The sequence below is a fragment of the Oreochromis niloticus genome, linkage group LG3, assembly GCF_001858045.2.
Source record: "Oreochromis niloticus isolate F11D_XX linkage group LG3, O_niloticus_UMD_NMBU, whole genome shotgun sequence".
Classification (NCBI taxonomy): Eukaryota; Metazoa; Chordata; class Actinopteri; order Cichliformes; family Cichlidae; genus Oreochromis; species Oreochromis niloticus.
The window spans coordinates 55,480,508-55,500,447 of NC_031967.2; the positions used below are offsets into that span (position 1 = coordinate 55,480,508).

Here is a 19,940-nt window from a genome sequence, read left to right on the forward strand (position 1 = left end):
TGTTCTTTTTGAATGTGTCCAAGGTTGGGATTACTGGAACTGATGCATGTTATCTATCTGCTTTGACACATGACGCTCGTCATCAACCATGTTATAAACACAACTGCTCATTTATTGTTCTGGGGAGATCGACGCTGATTGTGTGACGGTGCTCATCTTCCCCACACGCGCGTGTGTTTAATAAAATCATTGTTTTGACCCACTTGGACTGTAGTCGTTTGTCTCTCACCTCAAACACGAATCGGGACAGTTGCTGTTGTTTACATTTAAGCTAAGAATAAAAGGAATAAAAAATGCAAAGTCTAATATTGAAAGATAAGTTGGGAAATGTCTTGAAAGAGATCAGCACTGGATCCGCACTGGATCATTACACAAATATCTCTGCTTATTATTGGGCTAAAAGCTTGATAATGACATAACAGTTTATAAAACACAACTTCTCATTTAATGTTTTTTTCTTAATTTCATGACTATGTACATTGCAGATTCTCGCTGAAGGCATCAAAACTATGAACTAACACATAAGTATTAAACAAAAGAAACTGTGAAATAACTCAAAACATGTTTCATATTTTAGATTCTTGGCAATAGCAACTGTTCGCTTTGATTACTTCATTGCACGCTCTTGGCACTCTCTCGATGAGCTTCATGAGGTCGTCACCTGAAATGGTTTTCCAACAGTCTTGAAGAAGTTCCCAGAGATACTAAGCACTTGGTGGCTCTTCGCCTTCACTCTGCGGTCCATCTCAGTCCAAACCATCTTGATTGGGTTTAGGTCAGGTGACTGTGGAGCCCAGGCCATCTGATACTTCTTGGTCAAATACAAGTCCTTCTCAAAAAATTAGCATATTGTGATGAGGTTTATTATTTCCTGTAATGTACTGATAAACATTAGAATTTCATATATTTAAGATTCATTACACACAACTGAAGTAGTTCAAGCCTTTCATTGTTTTAATATTGATGATTTTGGCATACATAACTAATGAAAACCCAAAATTCCTGTCTCAAAAAATTAGCATATCATGAAAAGGTTCTCTAAACGAGCTATTAACCTAACCATCTGAATCAATGAATTAACTCTAAACACCTGCAAAAGATTCCTGAGGCTTTTAACCCTTTAAGACCTACCATAGAACCAAGTCCACCAGAGCTTATATTATATTTTTACATGCTGCAGTGCCATTTTTGGGAGCATTTCAAGTTGCTATAAATCAATACAACCGTTATAGCCCAAATTTTAATAATATGTATGGATTAAGTGCATAGTAATTTCATAAATTGCAAAACTACAAAAAAATTGAAAATCGTTTTTGGTTTTTTTAAACATATATTTCTAGTTAGAGAAATGTAAGAGGCTTATCCCTCAAAACTGTAAATACAAAAAAGTTGCACAAAATAGTTTCACACCACAGGAAATTTATTTTAAGTGTCTTCATAGTTTTATTTTTGAGATACACCAATTTTTATATACTGCAGGAAAGAAAAAATAAATATCATAGTGCAAATTTGCAAAAAAGCAGCATATGCATCAAAATAAATTATTTCCAACAGTGCAATATAAGTCCAAAGCATCCCAGAAATGACACAGAAAGTCATAAAGTCAAAGATAACTTTTAAAAACACCAGTACAGGCTCATGAGGCCCTGATGGTAAAAAGACTACATTTCCGCGAAAATGACGTCACTTCCAGTTTCGGGCAGGTCATGGCGGACATGTGAAAGTTCGCGCTGACATCTATTCCAACCTAGGAAGTGTTATGAACAGCTGATTGGATCGGCAAAGCGAGTTTCTGGAATATTATGTTTTTGTTGCTGCAAGCGCTTTTTATGCAGTTTTTGCAAAGTTATATGTGGAAGGAAACTGTGACCTAGGACAAGGTGATGACATGAGATGTAAGCACAAATCCTGCGGTTTCATATGCAAAAAAAATTATTGCGCTAGCTTAAGTGGTTGCAGAGCTACCGGGATTTAAAAATAGTTACGCAAAACAGAGCGTGCCCGCTCCGACCGGTTTTAAAGGGTTAAAAACTCCCAGCCTGGTCCATTACTCAAAACCGCAATCATGGGTAAGACTGCCGACCTGACTGCTGTCCAGAAGGCCATCATTGACACCCTCAAGCAAGAGGGTAAGACACAGAAAGAAATTTCTGAACGAATAGGCTGTTCCCAGAGTGCTGTATCAAGGCACCTCAGTGGGAAGTCTGTGGGAAGGAAAAAGTGTGGCAGAAAATGCAACACAACAAGAAGAGGTGACCGGAGCCTGAGGAAGATTGTGGAGAAGGACCGATTCCAGACCTTGGGGGACCTGCGGAAGAAGTGGACTGAGTCTGGAGTAGAAACATCCAGAGCCACCGTGTACAGGCGTGTGCAGGAAATGGGCTACAGGTGCCGCGTTCCCCAGGTCAAGCCACTTTTGAACCAGAAACAGCGGCAGAAGCGCCTGACCTGGACTACAGAAAAAGCAGCACTGGACTGTTGCTCAGTGGTCCAAAGTACTTTTTTCAGATAAAAGCAACTTTTGCATGTCACTCGGAAATCAAGGTGCCAGAGTCTGGAGGAAGACTGGGGAGAGGGAAATGCCAAAATGCCTGAAGTCCAGTGTCAAGTACCCACAGTCAGTGATGGTCTGGGGTGCCATGTCAGCTGCTGGTGTTGGTCCACTGCGTTTTATCAAGGGCAGGGTCAATGCAGCTAGCTATCAGGAGATTTTGGAGCACTTCATGCTTCCATCTGCTTAAAAGCTTTATGGAGATGAAGATTTCATTTTTCAGCACGACCTGGCACCTGCTCACAGTGCCAAAACCACTGGTAAATGCTTTACTGACCATGGTATTACTGTGCTCAATTGGCCTGCCAACTCTCCTGACCTGAACCCCATAGAGAATCTGTGGGATACTGTGAAGAGAAAGTTGAGAGACGCAAGACCCAACACTCTGGATGAGCTTAAGGCCGCTATCGAAGCATCCTGGGCCTCCATAACACCTCAGCAGTGCCACAGGCTGATTGCCTCCATGCCACGCCGCATTGAAGCAGTCATTTCTGCAAAAGGATTCCCGACCAAGTATTGAGTGCATAACTGAACATAATTATTTGAAGGTTGACTTTTTTTGTATTAAAAACACTTTTCTTTTATTGGTCGGATGAAATATGCTAATTTTTTGAGACAGGAATTTTGGGTTTTCATGAGTTATGTATGCCAAAATCATCAATATTAAAACAATGAAAGGCTTGGACTACTTCAGTTGTGTGTAATGAATCTAAAACATATTAAAGTCTAATGTTTATCAGTACATTACAGGAAATAATGAACTTTATCACAATATGCTCATTTTTTGAGAAGGACCTGTACACCCCAACAGCCTGGGGGTGTGTTTGGTGTCATTGAAAAATGAAGATGGTCCAACTAAACACAAACAAATGGGATGGTATTGAACCAAAGGCGTTTGTGAGGGTCTGTTAATAAGTTACAGTGAAAATTGACCGGTCTGTTTTAAGAGCCCTTAAATTAGCTTAACAAAGACTTGTCACTATCAAATTCAGTTCAGTGGGTTGTTCAATTAGGTTGTTCATTGTTCTTTCAACAGGCCATTCGGTGGGTTGTTCAGTGAGCCAGACAGCAAGCACATGTGGGTCTAACCTGGCCCACTTTGAGACCTTATAGCTCAGTGATGACCATTGTTGGGGAGTAACGGAATACATGTACCGCCGTTACGTATTCAGAATACAAAATATGAGTAACTGTATTCCGTTACAGTTACCGTTTAAAAAGGTGGTATTCAGAATACAGTTACTTTGGTGAAATAAATGGAATACACGGCGGTACTTCCCTGTTTCATATTGTCGCGGGTCAGGACTGTTTGGGTTTGTTTGACAGCTACGTTCTGTTGTTCCAGGCGGCAGCGTTACGGTTGCCATGGTTACAGGGTGACGCGCTCTCTCTCTCTGCGTGTTTCCTGGGTGAGAGAGCGCTTTTTTGTTGTTGTTGTTGTGCTAAGCTAATAGACAGAATGCTACAGGCATAGCTCTAAAGCATGTAGCCTGATGGGCAGTGTAGTCCGTGCTGCAGGAAGAATGGACTGCCATACACGTTATGTGTCTGTGAGCGAGGGAGGGAGAAAAAGGAAAAGTCCGAGCTGTCACGGAGCAAAAACGGGAGCTGGAAGCATGTAAATATAATAATAACCACAGCAGCCAAGAAGAGTGCCTGAGGAGCCCATTTGTAAGTAAGCTATTAAGACTCAACTGTACACTGTGTTCGTGTTTTCCTCCGGAAACAATAAGTTCCGTTGGAGCAGCCTTTCAACGCCTCTCTCTGTCTCCCACAAGCAAAGTTGACCCAGACAACAAAGTAAAGCTAGTTTTCGGCTACCAGCCCGACACTAACCCGAGGTATTAGCCAGAGGTCCCTTTACTACGTTTCGGACCTTCAGTAACAGTAATAAATCACAGCAATAGTACATTCACGTAGTTGTAAACAGCATGATAATATATTAAGTATTCCAAAGTATTCAGAATACGTTACCCTCATTGAGTAACGTAACGGAATACGTTACAGAATACATTTTGGGGCATGTATTCAGTATTCTGTAGTGGAATACATTTTAAAAGTAACCTTCCCAACACTGGTGATGACTCTGGAAATGAGCTGAGGTTGGTCTAAAATGATTGTTGTTTGGGCCAAATGTGACACAAATGTCACAACACAACATCAGTCACCTCATTTGGTGCTGTATAAATAAAATTGAACTGAATTGTAAAACACTAGGAAAAAAAAAAGACCCAACAAAAAAACAGGTTCAAGCTGACAACGCACCACTGATTAAACTGATCGGATCACATTTTTAACATCCAGAGTTTGCAGACTTTAGATGTTCTGTAGGCTGTTAAAGATTAGAATGATGAACTTGTTTTCAAGGAATAAAATGATCCTGCAGTTATTTTCGACAGAACTAGGATGGTATCTGTTCTGTGTAAAAAACACTCTCTTTTGAACTGTGCAGCAGTGGGGGAGGTGACATTGAAGCCCAATGTGCCCATTTTGACCTCTGTTTACAGTCACAGGCTCATTGGGAGCTGACCAGGTTACGTTTTAATTTCAGTTTACTTTGTTGCATACCATAGTTAAAAAAGTCAATGATCAGGTTAGGTGTCAGCCTCTGCAACAAGATATATCAAAGAAATATGTTTAATTATTATTAAGTGCTGCATTTGCTCTCTGAGTGTTTTTCCCCTCGTGATGCCTGAGGTGGTATGTTTGTCTCTCTGGAACTGGATCAGCAGGTTTCCACTAAAACTAGACCTGCATGAACACAACCACTTCCAACACTGTTCAAATACCCACCTTTTAAAATAAAGAATTTAAAATGCCCAGTGTATCATGAAGGTCGTTCACTTTTTAGTGGGGTTCCTGGTTAATCTAAAGAAAACTATTTAGTCAGGCACTAATAGTGCAAGTTCTCCCACTTAAAAAAATAGAGAGGCCTGTCATTTTCATCATGGGTATATGTCAAATATGAGAGACAAAATGAGAAAAAAATCCAGAAAGTCACATTGTCTCATTTTTAAAGCATTCATTAGCACATTATGGTGGAAAATAAGTATTTAGCAAGATTTCTGGCTCTCACAGACCTTTAACTTCTTCTGTAAGAGACTCTTCTGTCCTCTACTTGCTACCTGTGTTAATGGCACCTGTTTGAATGTCAATTCAATTCAATTTTATTTATATAGCGCCAAATCACAACAGCAGCTGTCTCAACGTGCTTTATAATGTACAGTAGATCGTACAATAATAGAAACAGAGAAAAACCCAACAATCATATCACCCTTTGAGCAAGCACGTTGGGGAACTTGTAATCAGTCCAGCTATCCACAACCTCAAACAGTGACACTCCAAACTCCACTATGGCCAAGACCAAAGAGCTGTTAAAGGACACCAGAAAGAAAATTGTAGACGTTCACCAGGCAGGGAAGACTGAATCTGCAATAGGTAAGCAGCTTGATGTGAGGAAATCAAATGTGGGAGCAATTATTCGAAAATGGAAGACATACAAGATCTTCTTGTCACGTTCAGGTCACATCTGACAGATTTACAATAAAAACAATCATAAATATTGTGTTTTACATCTGCCTCAAGGCCTAATGATATCCTCCACAGCATGAACTTAAACATATGAAAGTGATGATCACCTCTTTCGTTGAACTTTGAGTGTTTTAATCAATCATGTTACATCTGTGGTGTTCCCGGTCAAAAGTGACCCCCATAGGAAATGAATGGGAATCCCCCCACTCACTGACTGAACGACCCACTGAATGACACCCAGTGAACGATCCACTGAACTACACCCACTGAATGGCCCACTGAATGACCTACTGAACAACACCCATTGAACGACCCCAGTGAAAGGCCCACTGAACAATCCACTGAACGACCCCCCCTGAATGAACAAACACTGGTAAAAATCTCTTTATGTGCCTATCCTCCACGTGAACCACACCTTCCAGACTAATCAGTGTATCATCTTCTCACAGACCCCATATATATAGCTTGATGTTTGCCTTGCACTCATTTTACTCCGAGCACAATGAGTAGGCGACTGACCAAGCAGTTCTCTGTCAAAGAGGTTCTGGTCCAGGTTTCTGGATATAAAGATGGCACTGAAATTAAACAGGAGATAGACGAGGATGTCTCGGAAGTGGAAGACAACACAGATTTTGATCCAGACTTTGAGGAGACTGACCAGTCAACAGCTGGAGAGGGAGAGGTGCCCGAAGAAAGGGCGCCTGAGGAAACATTGCAGTCCAAGAGTGGATACTTGCTCTGGTCTTCATCCCTCCAGGACAGAGGAGGTAGCCCTGGACCAACACAGTATGCCATATCTCATGTGGATGACATCAAATCCAGCTTCCAACTCTTTTTACCAGAGTCCATTGAGGGAATTATACTGGAGATGACAAACCTGGAGGGGAAGCGTGTGTTTGGAGACACCTGGAGAGAAATCGACCTGGTAGACCTCCAAGCCTACATAGGTCTGTTGATTTTAGCAGGAGTATATCGCTCAAACGATGAGGCTACAAAAGGTCTGTGGGATGCAGAGTCTGGCAGGCCTATATTCCAGGCAACCATGTCCTTGGAACAATTTCGTGTCCTTTCAAGAATTATTCAATTTGATAACAGAGATACACGGCAAAATGACAAGCTGGCTGCCATCAGGAACATTTGGGACAGGTGGGTGGAGCGCCTGCCACTGATGTACAATCCAGGCCCTGAGGTGACAGTTGATGAGTGCCTGGTTCCTTTCAGAGGTCGCTGTCCCTTCAAGGTGTACCTTTCAAGCAATCCAGGGAAATGTGGAATAAAGGTTTGGGTAGCATGTGATGCCAGGAGCAGCTATGCCTGGAATATGCAGGTATACACGGGGAACCCCAGTAGTGGAGGGGCCGAAGAAAACCAGGGCGTTCGTGTTGACAAGACAACCAGTTTCCAACGGCATAATACCACATGTGACAACAAGCCTGAACTTTCCCCTGCACAAGTATCAACCAGAGGAAGAGAGGCACTCTCATCAACATGTGCTTTCACTGACACACACACACGTGTGTTGAATGTTCCCACGGAGAATAGAAATGTCATCCCGATGAGTACGCTACACAACGACGCCGCGGTCAGCACCACAGAGGACAGGAAGCCCCTTATAATCCAGGACTACAAGAAGAACAAAAGAGGTGTTGACTGCCTTAAGGTAATGTAAAGTTTCAACGATCCTGCATGTATTTCATTTCCATTTATGTGAATCATAGCATTTTGTGTACGACAGATTCAATATGTTCCCAATCTCTTATTTATTGTTCCTTTTATTGCAGCTTACTGGCACATACACCTGCAAGCTAATGACAGCCCGCTGGCCTGTGGCACTGTTCCACAAGATCCTTGATGTGTCTGCTTTCAACGCATATGTGGTGTGGACAGCCATCGACCCAACCTGGAATCAGGGGAAGAGTTTCAAGAGGAGACATTTCCTAGCAGAGCTGGGGAAAGCTTTGGTGACTCCTCTTATTCAACGGCGCCAACACATTCCCCGCACACCAGCCTCTGCCAGTCTGGTGAAGAGTGTGCAAGCCCCAGTCCCAGCCGCTGCCCTGGCTGCTCTCCCCCAACAAAGACACGGGCAGAAAAGGAAGCGCTGCGAGCTCTGTGCCCCGAGAGACAACAAAACAAGCCTGAGATGCTGCAAATGTGATGCCTCTGTTTGCAAGGCCCACTCTCACCTGACTGTCACATGCCACTCATGTGCATGATACACACACACACAAGGCTTCATGTTGAGTTTGGTCTTTGGTTTTCCATGTATTTTTACATTGCATGTTCATTTTGTAATACAATTTTTAGTGCTTATTTGTGTATTCACTGCAGTTATTTAATGTTGTAGAATTATAGGAATTATTTTATGGTTACTGTTCATAACCATCATCTTTATCATTGCATTAATTATCATTTCATCGAAGTGTTTATTGAAGCTGCTGGCATTATGTTATAATTTACATTATAGGGGTTATCATAATCAAATATTAACATTTTTATTACAGGTGCAGTTATAACTACTTTAAAATGATTGAGTTAAATATATATGTATCATAACTCATATGCTGAGTATATTGTTACAGTAAAATAGTAGCTGAGCAAAGGCCTGAATGTATTCAGCTTCTTGTGGTATTTGAGTTTGCTTAGTTACAGGTGACGGAAGGATGTCCAGTCCATGGTGACCTCAAAGGCCTTAGGTCATCACCATATTCGAAAGAGTATGCCACAAGGAGGAACCTCTATGTTGCATTTAATTCTTAAAATACATGAATGTTCTGTACATGCAAATTATGTGCTTGTAAACGCAAGAAGGGGCGTCACAATACCCTGATGTTATAAAAGCAATCTAGAGTGTATTTTGGGTAGAGATGTACAACTGTTTTGCAGTTTGCACCTCTCCACGCTGCGTGTATTCATTAAAATCAATTGTTTGATTGACCTCTTCTGGACCATCATTGTTTTACTCTCGTCCTCAATTTCGAACCCGTAACAATGTCTAATTCTGTTCATTCATGTTAAACACTACTTTGACACATTGTTCACAGCTAAAGAATGTTGAATAAAAAATTTGTTGGTGAAAAAACTGTTTTTTGTGCTAATTTAAGAGCAGTTAAAACCAGTGATGGGAATAACGGCGTTACAAGTAACGGAGCTTTTTTGCTGTGGGCAATGGGTAATTCACTTTGCTGAAGGATAATGTTAAAGTATGCCAGTAAATACCATTTGAGTTACACAATGAAGCTGAGCGGGATCTTAGGCCAACGTTAACAGTGTGAGCACAGGAAGTGGCGTGAAACTCTAAAAGCTCAGGAAGGAGACCAGAGTTCACTACCTCCTTTTTTTCACTCTTTGGTCTGTCGGAATTTTTTTATCGATGTAACATTTCAAGATTTTTGAGCTGCCCAGTTGAAAGTATTTTCATTTTTTTTCTATTTAATTTCTTGGAGTTTGCATTGAACAGCCAGTGAATAAATGACCCAGAAATGTTATAGATGAGACTTTTCTGCTAAAACTTCCAAACTGAACACTTCCTGGTTGGTCTCTTTCACATTAAAAGCTTATTTGTGACAGTTTGGTTGTAAGACTTTTAATATGAAACAAATGGAGGATGTTGTGATGCAGATGATGTAGATTTAGTTGTAGTGAATTGGTGCATTATTTTAACTGTGACTGGTCCCATGCTGTTTGAACTTTTTAGAGTTCATCGCCTAGTCCTCGCCAAAGGTATCTACCAGTCCAACTGCTGGAATCCAGCTGCTGTTCATTCTGACCTGAGCATATTCATCATGAATCTGATCTGTATATATTTTCTTTAATCTTGTCATGAAATTCAATTACACACCTGCTGACCGACTAAAAACTCAAAGAGTATGGATGTTTTTTTTGTTAAAAGAAAAAAGCTGTGTGTTTAATGAGTTTTGACTTAAGGAAATGAAATATATGAAACTTTAGATGCTGTTTAAACTAAAGACGTCTCAATCAGTAGATAAGAGTTTGCGCATGTGCTTCTTAGTTACTTTGTTGTTGATATCTGTGGTTGTGCTTGAACAGGACACATAGTGAGGACATCTGTGCCATCCATCCTCATTCAGTCTGTGGTAGTTTGTGGAAATTTACTAGCAAAGCCTGCAGACCACGTGAGTTGTAACCAGAGATGGGCAGTAACGCATTATCCGATTACTTTTTTCAAGTAACGAGTAAAGTAAGGGATTACTATTGCAAAAAAGGTAATTAGATTACTGTTACTTTCCCGTGAGCACGCTGCGTTATTGTGTTACTAAAACCTTGATTTTTGTTTGCAAGAGTGTCTCATGACAATGATGTAGACGAGGTCGACGTTCGTGGCAACAGCTGAGTGCAGATCAACAATGGATAATATATCGAGTGCGGGAGAGAGTATGAGCGTGCAGCGTTTAAAGCGTGGAAGTACTGACCTTACTTTAAGTCTGATTCCGTAAAAAGTGACAAAAACATTAGTGTCTGCTGTTCACTGCGTGAGAAGAAAACTTCTTTTTACAGCGAAAAAAACCCCTAAACTTCCGAGCAAGCACCGAGTGCGCTGCCACGGGAATGTGAAACTGCCGTATCCTTCCACTGACCGCTATGACACACCTGCACCAGGGCAAACCTCAGCCTGCTCCACTCCTGCTATACAGGTGAAAATAGAGCAACAGGAACGCTGAGTCTTTGATTTTATTTATTTTCTGCTGTGTTTCACTTGCATTTATTTGCTAAATGCCAGAATCTCATGTTAAACCTCACAAAATTTCAACAACCACAAAACAGCTAAAACAGTAAATGAGAGCAGGTACACGGATTCTGCACAAACACGTAAACACAAAGCGCGACCCGCCGACGCATCAGAATCAGTGAGATGTCGCCTTTCTCTCCCAATGGCACGGACACGGTCAGGGCTGAAAGCTTCAATCTCATGTATGAGGAGTAACGTCAGTCTGGGAGGCACTGAGAGTTGTAACAAAGAACATTCCAGTCTTTTAAACCAGGGGTCCCCAATCTCAGTCCTCGAGGGCAGGTGTCCCTGCAGGTTTTAGATCTCACCTTGGGTCAACACACCTGAATCACATGATTAGTTCATTACCAGGCCTTTGGAGAACTGCAAGACATGTTGGCTGTGTCCCAATTTAGAGACCTCACGCTTGAAGTACGCATTTTGAGTGCAACTACGTCACCGCCACGTGACGACGGGTGTCCCATTTTGAAGTGTACTGCAAATGCTACTCCAAATGCGCCGTCGATTTCCCCAAATTTCAAGCGTGGTCCGGTGCACGCTTCGTGGTCACATATATCCCACAATTCATAGCGCGTGGGTTTTGGATAATTTTGCCGCAAAATACGGCAGAAGGGAGCGGCCGAAGAGTGAACTGTCAAAAGTAAGTACTGAATATGATGTCACTTATTTATTTTCAATATTTATTCACCGTCATCTACATATACCCAGACTGACACATGAACCAGCAGATATACTCACATGCACAAATGAATGGATTTTGTTGTTAGTATTTTAATTATTTTTAATTATCCAAGCCATTTCCTCTGAAATTTTATTTTATACTGATATGTTTTTCATATTATTTTGCCTATTTTTCAAACTTGTGAGATAAATAAAGCATTTCTTATATTAAGTCACGTTTAATTATGATGTCATAAAGGAATAATCTTATTATCCTATCGCATCCTGATGAGTTTGATTCTGAATCAGACGACAAATCAGCTTTTATGTAAAACTTGCTGACTGTTTGAACCTGCAGACACCTGTCAGAGTCTCTGCAGAGGTTTTAGTTGGAGGGTGATGCTGGGATGATGTGCTGCGACCTGCCTGCAGCTTCCTGTGACTACACACTGCTCTACAGGCATTCAGATGTAGTCCCTGTAGTATCTACTCCACAGTGGAGGCTTGTGCTCTTGTATCTGTGTGTGAAACTGAGCCAGCTGAGAGCATCAGCGACCACAACCGTCCACTTCTTAAACACAGAGGTCTCTGCTGTGGTTTCGCTCACCACCAGGTGAGGATATCCTGTCATTAACCCTCACCGGATCAAAACTACACTGTAGCTGTAAAAAGCTGTTTGTCTACAAGCTTTCAATTAAAGAGGCGATAATCACTGTTATATGTTCAAGTGCATAGTATGGAGGATGTCATAAGGCCTCGAGGCAATCGGATGCAAAACACAATATTTATGAGTGTTTCAAGTTGCAAATCGATCAGATTTGAGCCGAACATGACAGGAAGGTTAAACACATATTCACCACTGCATTCATTGTTAAAATCATTTTGTAATGTAGGATCAGTTACGACGTAATAATGAATGAATGTAATAACTGAGGGGAGTCCTCTGTTTCTCCCTGAAGTCCAGGAGGAGGCGCAAGAAAGATGAGGAGGAGGAGGTGTTAATAGTCCACCTCACAGGTGAGACTTGTTGATACCAGCTGGTGAGGAAGCTGCAGGACTTTGTGTGTTAGCTGTGTTAGTTAACTACCAACTGATGTCTAATCCTCCTTTTATCTTCTTCATGCCGTAGTCATAGTAACAGCTGAGCTGCATGTGAAAACAGAATCACCCGAAAGATTCACAAAGAACATCAAAGTGGCTCTTTATTAATTTGAAATAAATAAAATATGACCTTCCTGCAACAGCGTCCACGTCTCCCACTCATGCAGATTGCTCACTGCTTACCCGACACTCACAAAGCTTTAAACAGGACATGACAACAGAGTAAAGATATAAAGTGATCAGTAGGAGAAAATGAAGGAAAACAAAGTGTTTACAGTATAATTCATATCATCACGCTGACTCCACTCTGACATCACTGATCAATAATCAAAGAACACACAGATCAAACTGATCGATCAGCCATCAGAGGAGTTGGATCAGTGGAGCTGCTTCTTTTCCTGATGTGCTGATCTCTCCCTGCAGAGGAGACACGACACCTTCACACACAAATACAATCAAATAATAAGTGAAAGCAGAGAGAACCAAGTGAAAGTGAACAGACACCTGTAATTGTGACCAGCACGATTCTTCATCCGATTATGTGTCTGTGGCTCCAGCTGTATCTGCCACTGTCTCTCCTTGGAGCGTTTAAAGGTCAGGCTGAACTGTCTGCTTTTCAGACGCTCGTCTTTCATCTTCACTCGGTCTCTATAATCCTGCTCCTGTTTGTCAGGCTTCTGAGGACGGTGCCACCACTCTACCCGAGTGTCTTCAGGCAGCTGAGCTGTGGTTTTAAAGGGCAGCCAGACAGACTCCGCCTCCTCCTCCACCTCCACCCGACACTCTGAGAGAACAGCAAACACAATGAGAAGAGAGTGAAATACAAAGATTTAACTGGTCGAAAACACCCACAAGGACTACAGCAGGTTCTACAGCTGCATTGTAGAGAGCACAGTGACCAGCTGCATCACTGCATGGTACGGCAGCACTACTGCTATGGACCTGCAGAGAGTGATAACAACTGCGGAGAAGATCATCAGAACTGCGCTGCCCTCTCTGCAGAGCATCGACCATCACAGAGTCCAGAGGAGAGCTGCCTCCATCCTCATAGACCCCACACACCCCCAACACGGACTGTTCACACTTCTGCCCTCGAGACAAAGGTTTAGAAGTGTGAAATCCAGACTCAACAACTCCTTCTTCCCCACTGCTATCAGACTCTTGAACAGCTGACCCACTTTGAATACTAATAATGATTTTTTGCACATGAGGTCATCCAGCATATTAAGCTATAGCTCTTTTTCACACATCTCTGTTTAAAATCTCCATATTTTGTCTCCTTTTCTGTCTTCATTTATTTATTTGTACTGTTTGTATTATATGTTCTATTTTTATTGTATATGTTAATCGGCATCTGTGGGTGGACAGCAAAGAAAGAATTTAATTGCTCAGAGAAATGCCTTTTTCTCTCGTGACACATGACAATAAACACATTGAATTCTTGAATATCTACGTCTCAGACGTTGTTTTGTCATTATTAGATAAAAAAGGCCATAAACTTTCTGTGTGAGGGTTCAGTGTTAGCATGTTTCAGACAACTATGTTGTTAAAGTTCTGTTAATAATAAAACTAATAATGAATAACTTTGTTTCTGTAGCAGCGTTGGCAAATGTTCAGGAGCTCATCTCTTCCCTCCCAGCTGCTCTCCTGGATCCGTAAACCTGACACACTCATTGAGCCACTTTCTGGAGTATAGCAGCGCTCCATCCTCAAAGCATCCAGCACACAGTCAGACTGCAGGTCTCCAAACTTCGATCCCTCTGATGTTCTTTTTTCTAATCCTGTCCATCCTGCTCACCTCCAACCAAACCCGAAGCATCTTCAGCTCTGCCACCTGCAGCTCTTCCTGTCTGTGTATCAGTGCCACCGTCTCCAAACCATCACAGCAGGTCTCACTGTAATCTTTAAAACTCCCCCGTTTGCCCTTAATGCTCTCCTCCTGTCATAAACCATCCCTGACCTTCATCTTCACAGGTATTCTCTCCTTGTTTCTTCTTTCACTGGTCTTCTCTCCAGACTCTCTACTCCTTACTCTCCCTACAGATCATAATGTCGTCTGCAAACATCAGAGTGCAACCTGTTCATCTGCACTGCAAACGATAAAGAGCTCAGAGCCCACCTCTGTGTGACCCCCACCGCGTGAGCCTGTGAGTATTTGGAAAGAAGAATGACAGAAAATCCAGGTGAGGACAAAGCTTGTTGTATCATACCCAAAACACCTGATACTGTGATTCCTGCTGAAGGTGCTTCAAGTAAGTGTCTGAATAATTCAGTAAATATTATATTAAAAAAACAATTTTAAAGTTCTGTTTCCAGTTTGTCATTATTACAAAAAAAAAAAAGGCAGACAGGCAGAATAGATTAAATGAATGGAGTAAACTGATACTGGTCCCAATATCATCATGACCTCTGACCTTTGACCTGTATTTACAGCACTGACCTCTGACAGTGAGCAGCACTTATTTCTTCAGCAGGATGTTTCCCTCCCTGGTGTAGACGGTGCAGGTGTTTGTGTCTCCATCTGTGGGGTTTTACAGGGTCAGACTGATGTCTCCAGTTTTCAGCAGGTCTTAATTCATCTTCATTCAGTCTCTGTAAAACTTGTGTGTCTCAGTTTGTTGTCTTCACTTGAGGATGTCTTCACTTGAAGACATGCCATTGGATAAATGAGTCTATTTTAAACTTAAGGAACAAAGCTGAACAACTATGGAAGAAGACGAAAGTTGAAGTGCACAGGCTCTCTCAGAGATCTCATGCTCTCCTTAAACAAAACAGTGACAATGCCAGATCTGATTTTTCTAGATTCATATCAGAAAACAGGAGAAATACCAATTGTTGTTTTTTTTAACAAAATCACTGCTGTTGTGTCTCAAGCTGCCTTGTTGTGGCATCTCACTCCTAGTCTACTTTTACACCTGTGACATTTAATAATATCTAAAAGAAGATGTCTCCAGGTCCCTCAGATATTCTCCCCACAAAGCTTTTTATCAAAGCCTTTGACACTATTGGTCCTTGGATTGTAAACCTTTTTAATGCTTTTCTTCAGACTAGAGCGTTCACAGCTTTTTTAAACATGCCATCGTGGAACAAAAGCTCAGAAAACCCAGCTTACATGCAACATTGCATCACCTGTTAACCATCTGCATTTTGGGTAGTGTAGTAGGAGACACTCACCTGACATGAAATACTGCCAGAAATAGAATAAAAGACCTCCAGAAACAACAAGAAAAACCAATCAATTTGAGTGACTGTGAGTGTCTAAGGCAGGGTTTTGGTTTGATGTTGACCTTTGACCTGCAGTGGCACGTCTCTCAGTCTCCAGTCTCCAGTCTCCTCTAAATGATATGATTGAGCAGGTGTAGGTGGTGCTGTCAGATAGTTGGAGGTTGGTCAGGTTCAGGCTGAGGTCTACAGTTTCCAGAGTGTCAGTCATGGATGTTCGGCCGCTGTAACGTTGGTTTTGATCTTTCAGTTGGTCTCCTTGAAGCTGATACTGGTCGGAGCGACTCCACACCACCGTGTGCCTGTCCAGGTCAAAAGTGGGAAACTCACAAGGCAGCAGGACAAACAGCTCTCCCTCATACAGCTCCACAGCTGAGGCATGCTGGGAAACTGAGGACACAGAGAGAGTCCATGTGTCACTTTCAGGTAAAGCTCAAACGTGGATACAGTTTCAGTTACAGAATACAAAATATCCACATACAGAAATAAAATCACTGTTATACCTGAAGAAACTGTATGAAGGTAAAACAAATAAATACAGTAAAGGAAGAAATAAGACGTGGTATAAGTGAAAAAAAGAGTTCAGCTCAGCTACTCACAAAAACACAGATCTGCTTTTATTAATGAGGCGGCTGTGGGAACAGGTAGGAGGCTCCTGATTGGTTCATAAGGTGTGAATAAATCTGCCATGTAGCTGGAAGCAAAGCCACATCAGGTCTACCTGGCTTGGATTTAAATTAGTTTGATTGTCATTTGGCTGGCTTCTAAGTTTGTCTTGTCTTGCTGTTGGTAAATCTGTCTTATTTTATTTTGTTCCTAATTTGTGGAGCACTTTGATCGACATTGCTGTTTTTAAATGTGATATAAAAATACATTTCAATTTGATTTCATAGAAGTAATTAATTAATAATAACTAATGATTAAATACAGAGAGGTGAGTGATTAAGAAGAAATCCCCAGTGCACCATGGGAAGCCCCGCAGCAGCCTAGACTAATTACGACATAACTGAGGCAGAGTTCAGGGTCACCTGATCCAGGCCTGACTAGATGCTTTATTAAAGGATAAGAATCCTGCAAGAACAAATGTCCTAAAGGGAACAAGCCTGAGGAGCCAGAAATCTCTTAAATGAGACCTGCTGAAGGGGGCCGAGCTTGGGCCAGACTCATTATTAGTATCAGGAAAAAGGTCAAAGGTCAGATGAAAAAAGTCTTTTGTTGAGCAAACTTGAGTTCCTCTGCTGCCACCTACTGGCTCATATCATTTTGTGACTCATTTATTTTTATGCACTGCACATACTGGCCACTTTATTAGGTACGCTTTGCTATTACTGGATTAGTCCCACTTTTGCCGTCAGAACTGTCTTAATCCTTCATGGCATAGACTCAGCATGGTGCTCGACAACATTCCTCTGAGGTTTTCATCCATATAGAGATGAAAGCATCACACAGCTGCTGTACATTGATGATGTGAATCCAACACATCCCTAAAGTGCTCCACTGAATTTTCAAGGGTTTGATTTGGTACAGATGTTAGAACTGCATTTATGACACGGAGTGTAATAGTAACTGTAATAGTTTTATATTCTTAGACTGAAAATGAATCTTAGAAATAAGCAGCAGTTTATTATTGACATTCTCAATCAAAGCTTTATTCGTCACATGCAGGTTGCCCTGCAGTGAAATGGGACCCCCCCCCGACCTTACACATACAACACAGACATTACATGGGGATACAGGTCGGAGATTGGTAGCATTAGAGAAAAAAAACATTGAAATGTACATTACAATGGGAAAGTACAAGAGGAAAAAAAGAGACCCCTACTCATGCTGTGCTTCCATGGTAGGACAGCATGAGAACAGGAAACAAAAAAACTCCTCTGCACAAAAAAGCACATGAATGCCCACAGCACAACATTATGAAGGACATGACAAGCCACAAGGTTGGGTAGGGGGTGAGGAGTCATCCGAAGCGAACACAGCAGCCGCCCTGCACAGCTCTATCATTCCAGCGTGGCACATAGACCCGCTGTGTTCCCCCGCAGGAAACAAGCATCGAAGGCGTTTGGAAAGGGAGGGGGATCAGTGTATGCTTATCAGTGTAAGTGTATGTGTGTGCGTGTGTGCTCTAACAACAGAGTGTGAAATGTACAAAGTGATGAGATTCCTCCATTATTTAAACCAGTTTACTGTCCTGTCAGATTCATACTTCAACTGTGAGCTCTATAATGTTTTATCTTAAGTTTTATCTATATAGTGCTGAATCACAAAAACAGTCGCCTCAAGATTATTTTACATTGCAAGGTAAAAAAAAAAAACTGGGGTAACACAGAGGAAACAGCAACAATCAAACAACCTCTATAAATAAGCATTTTTAGACAGTGGGAAGGCAAAAACTCCCTTTTAACAGGAAGTAACCTCCACGAGAACCAGGCTCTGGGAGGGGCGGCTGTCTCTGGTGACTGGTTGGAGGAGAGGGGAGGGAGACAGGAAAAAAGACACGCTGTGGAAGAAAGTCAGAGATTAACAATTGATAATTTAGTGCAAACAGGTTTATAAACAAATAGTGAGTGAATGCATCATGGGAAACCCCCAGCAGCCCAGGCCTGTGAAAACAGTCTCTTTAAAGGAATAATTTGATCTACAATATAAAATTCAAAGTCAGTGAAAAAATGAATATACTGTCTTGATCTTTGTGAGGATTTATGTGAGTACATCTACAGAAAGACTAAAAGTGTCCCGGCTCTGTTACACTTGGGTCAGTGGATGTTTTCTTTGTGGAAAATGTTGCATGTGCAGTTATTTTTTGATGTGTCCCAGAAGTTTTTATCACCTGAAATTTAAAAGTTTCTTTAATCTGTGTGTTTGTGTTCAGATCCTTCACCAGAGCCTGGGGTCATCTACTCCTCACTGAAGTCAACAATGACGCCTTCCAAACAGCTGATCCAGTCTGACCAGAGATGACGGCTGGCTGCCAAATACAGTCCTGTACACCTCTGTGCAGCATATGTTATTTATTTAATTACATGCTGTGTGTGTTTGCAGTTTTACAGCTGCACTGAAATAAATGACTTGAATGTACAGTTTACGGTGAAGTGGATTTTTTTCTTTTTCCATTTGGCCAATCATTGGAAACATGAAGCCGAATTAACGGACCGGAGCGTGCAGTTCAATGCCTGCAGAGTTCATCTTTGAAAACAGTCGCTGCATGTTATCCAGCTCCACCTACTCCACTCCACACATGCTGGGCTGTTTTAGCACATACACAGAAGTTTGCTTCGGTGATTAAAGAAAACACTTTCCTGTTTATAATACATGTTTAAAGGAGGTGAGTGCAGCCATCTGAGGTGAAATCTGGGGTACTGGATCCTAGAAGTGGACCAATTTTTGCATATTTTATGATATAGTGTACGCTGTTAAGTGCCAGGAGGATTGCCAGGATTTATACATCGGGGAAACCAAACAACCTCTGGCAAAGTGGATGGCACAACGCTGAAGAGCTACCTCATCAGGCCAGGACTCTGCAGTCTTTTTACACCTACAGGCCAGTGGACACTCTTTCAATTATGAGGATGTGCACATCAAGGTTATTATCGTTAACGAAAACTAACGAAATAACGAATAAAAAACATTTTCGTTAACGGAAATAAAAATAAAAACGAGACTTTGCAATAAAAGGAAAAATAACTAAAACTGAAATGACCGTTCACAAAACTAACTAAAATTAACTGAATTTATAGAGAAAATGTGTTTAGTTTTCGTTGATGTGTATGTGTCATACGTTAGTCTAGGGTGAGAATGAAGTGTATTTTCCAGGTTATGTTCTTGCTGTGCCTTATTATGCCTGCAGGTAGCAAGTACCTCAGTCGGGTCGTCTGTGTTGCCGCTCCGTCCACGAGTCCAATTTGGGATTACTTTGAATATGACTGTTTTGGATAAAGCAAGTGTCTTGTGGTGGAACGAGACAAATTATGAGGGACATTTCTAAAGGGAAAAAAATCCCACAAACCTTAAAGTGCACTTGAAAAGCTCACACAAGAAGGCTAACCTAGCTTACCTGGAGAAGGTAAGGGAGCACACTCAACCCTCACCCCCAGAAACAGAAGCTAACACCAGGCAAGGCAGCGT

The 19,940-nt window shown here is 41.6% G+C and overlaps 1 protein-coding gene and 1 long non-coding RNA gene across 5 annotated transcripts; both read left to right on the forward strand.

Annotated features, from left to right (window-relative positions):
- The first annotated feature begins 4,172 nt into the window (after positions 1–4,172).
- LOC102079677 (uncharacterized) lies at positions 4,173–8,467 on the forward strand. Of its 4 annotated transcripts, none has more exons than XM_025903457.1 (3): positions 4,173–4,226; positions 6,255–7,742; positions 7,864–8,467. In XM_025903457.1, exons 2-3 carry the CDS (start codon positions 6,585–6,587, stop codon positions 8,296–8,298), a joined length of 1,593 nt encoding a protein of 530 aa, XP_025759242.1. In that variant the 5' UTR covers positions 4,173–4,226; positions 6,255–6,584; the 3' UTR covers positions 8,299–8,467. The 4 variants fall into 4 exon arrangements, with proteins under 4 accessions (XP_025759242.1, XP_019212308.1, XP_013121169.2 ...); XM_019356763.1 differs by having other exon boundaries at positions 4,190–4,222; XM_013265715.3 differs by lacking the exon at positions 4,173–4,226 and adding an exon at positions 5,615–5,989.
- Positions 8,468–15,909: 7,442 nt separating this feature from the next.
- On the forward strand, positions 15,910–18,895 carry LOC112844341 (uncharacterized). Its single transcript, XR_003217066.1, has 2 exons — positions 15,910–16,241; positions 18,688–18,895. It is a non-coding gene; the product is annotated as an uncharacterized LOC112844341 (long non-coding RNA).
- The last annotated feature ends 1,045 nt before the right edge of the window (positions 18,896–19,940 follow it).

Bases quoted from the DNA above. Each gene is read 5' to 3' on its own strand.
- LOC102079677 (XM_025903457.1), top strand. From the start codon at position 6,585: ATGAGTAGGCGACTGACCAAGCAGTTCTCTGTCAAAGAGGTTCTGGTC. The intron at 7,743-7,863 runs GTAATGTAAAGT...CTTTTATTGCAG, and splicing joins GAGGTGTTGACTGCCTTAAG to CTTACTGGCACATACACCTG.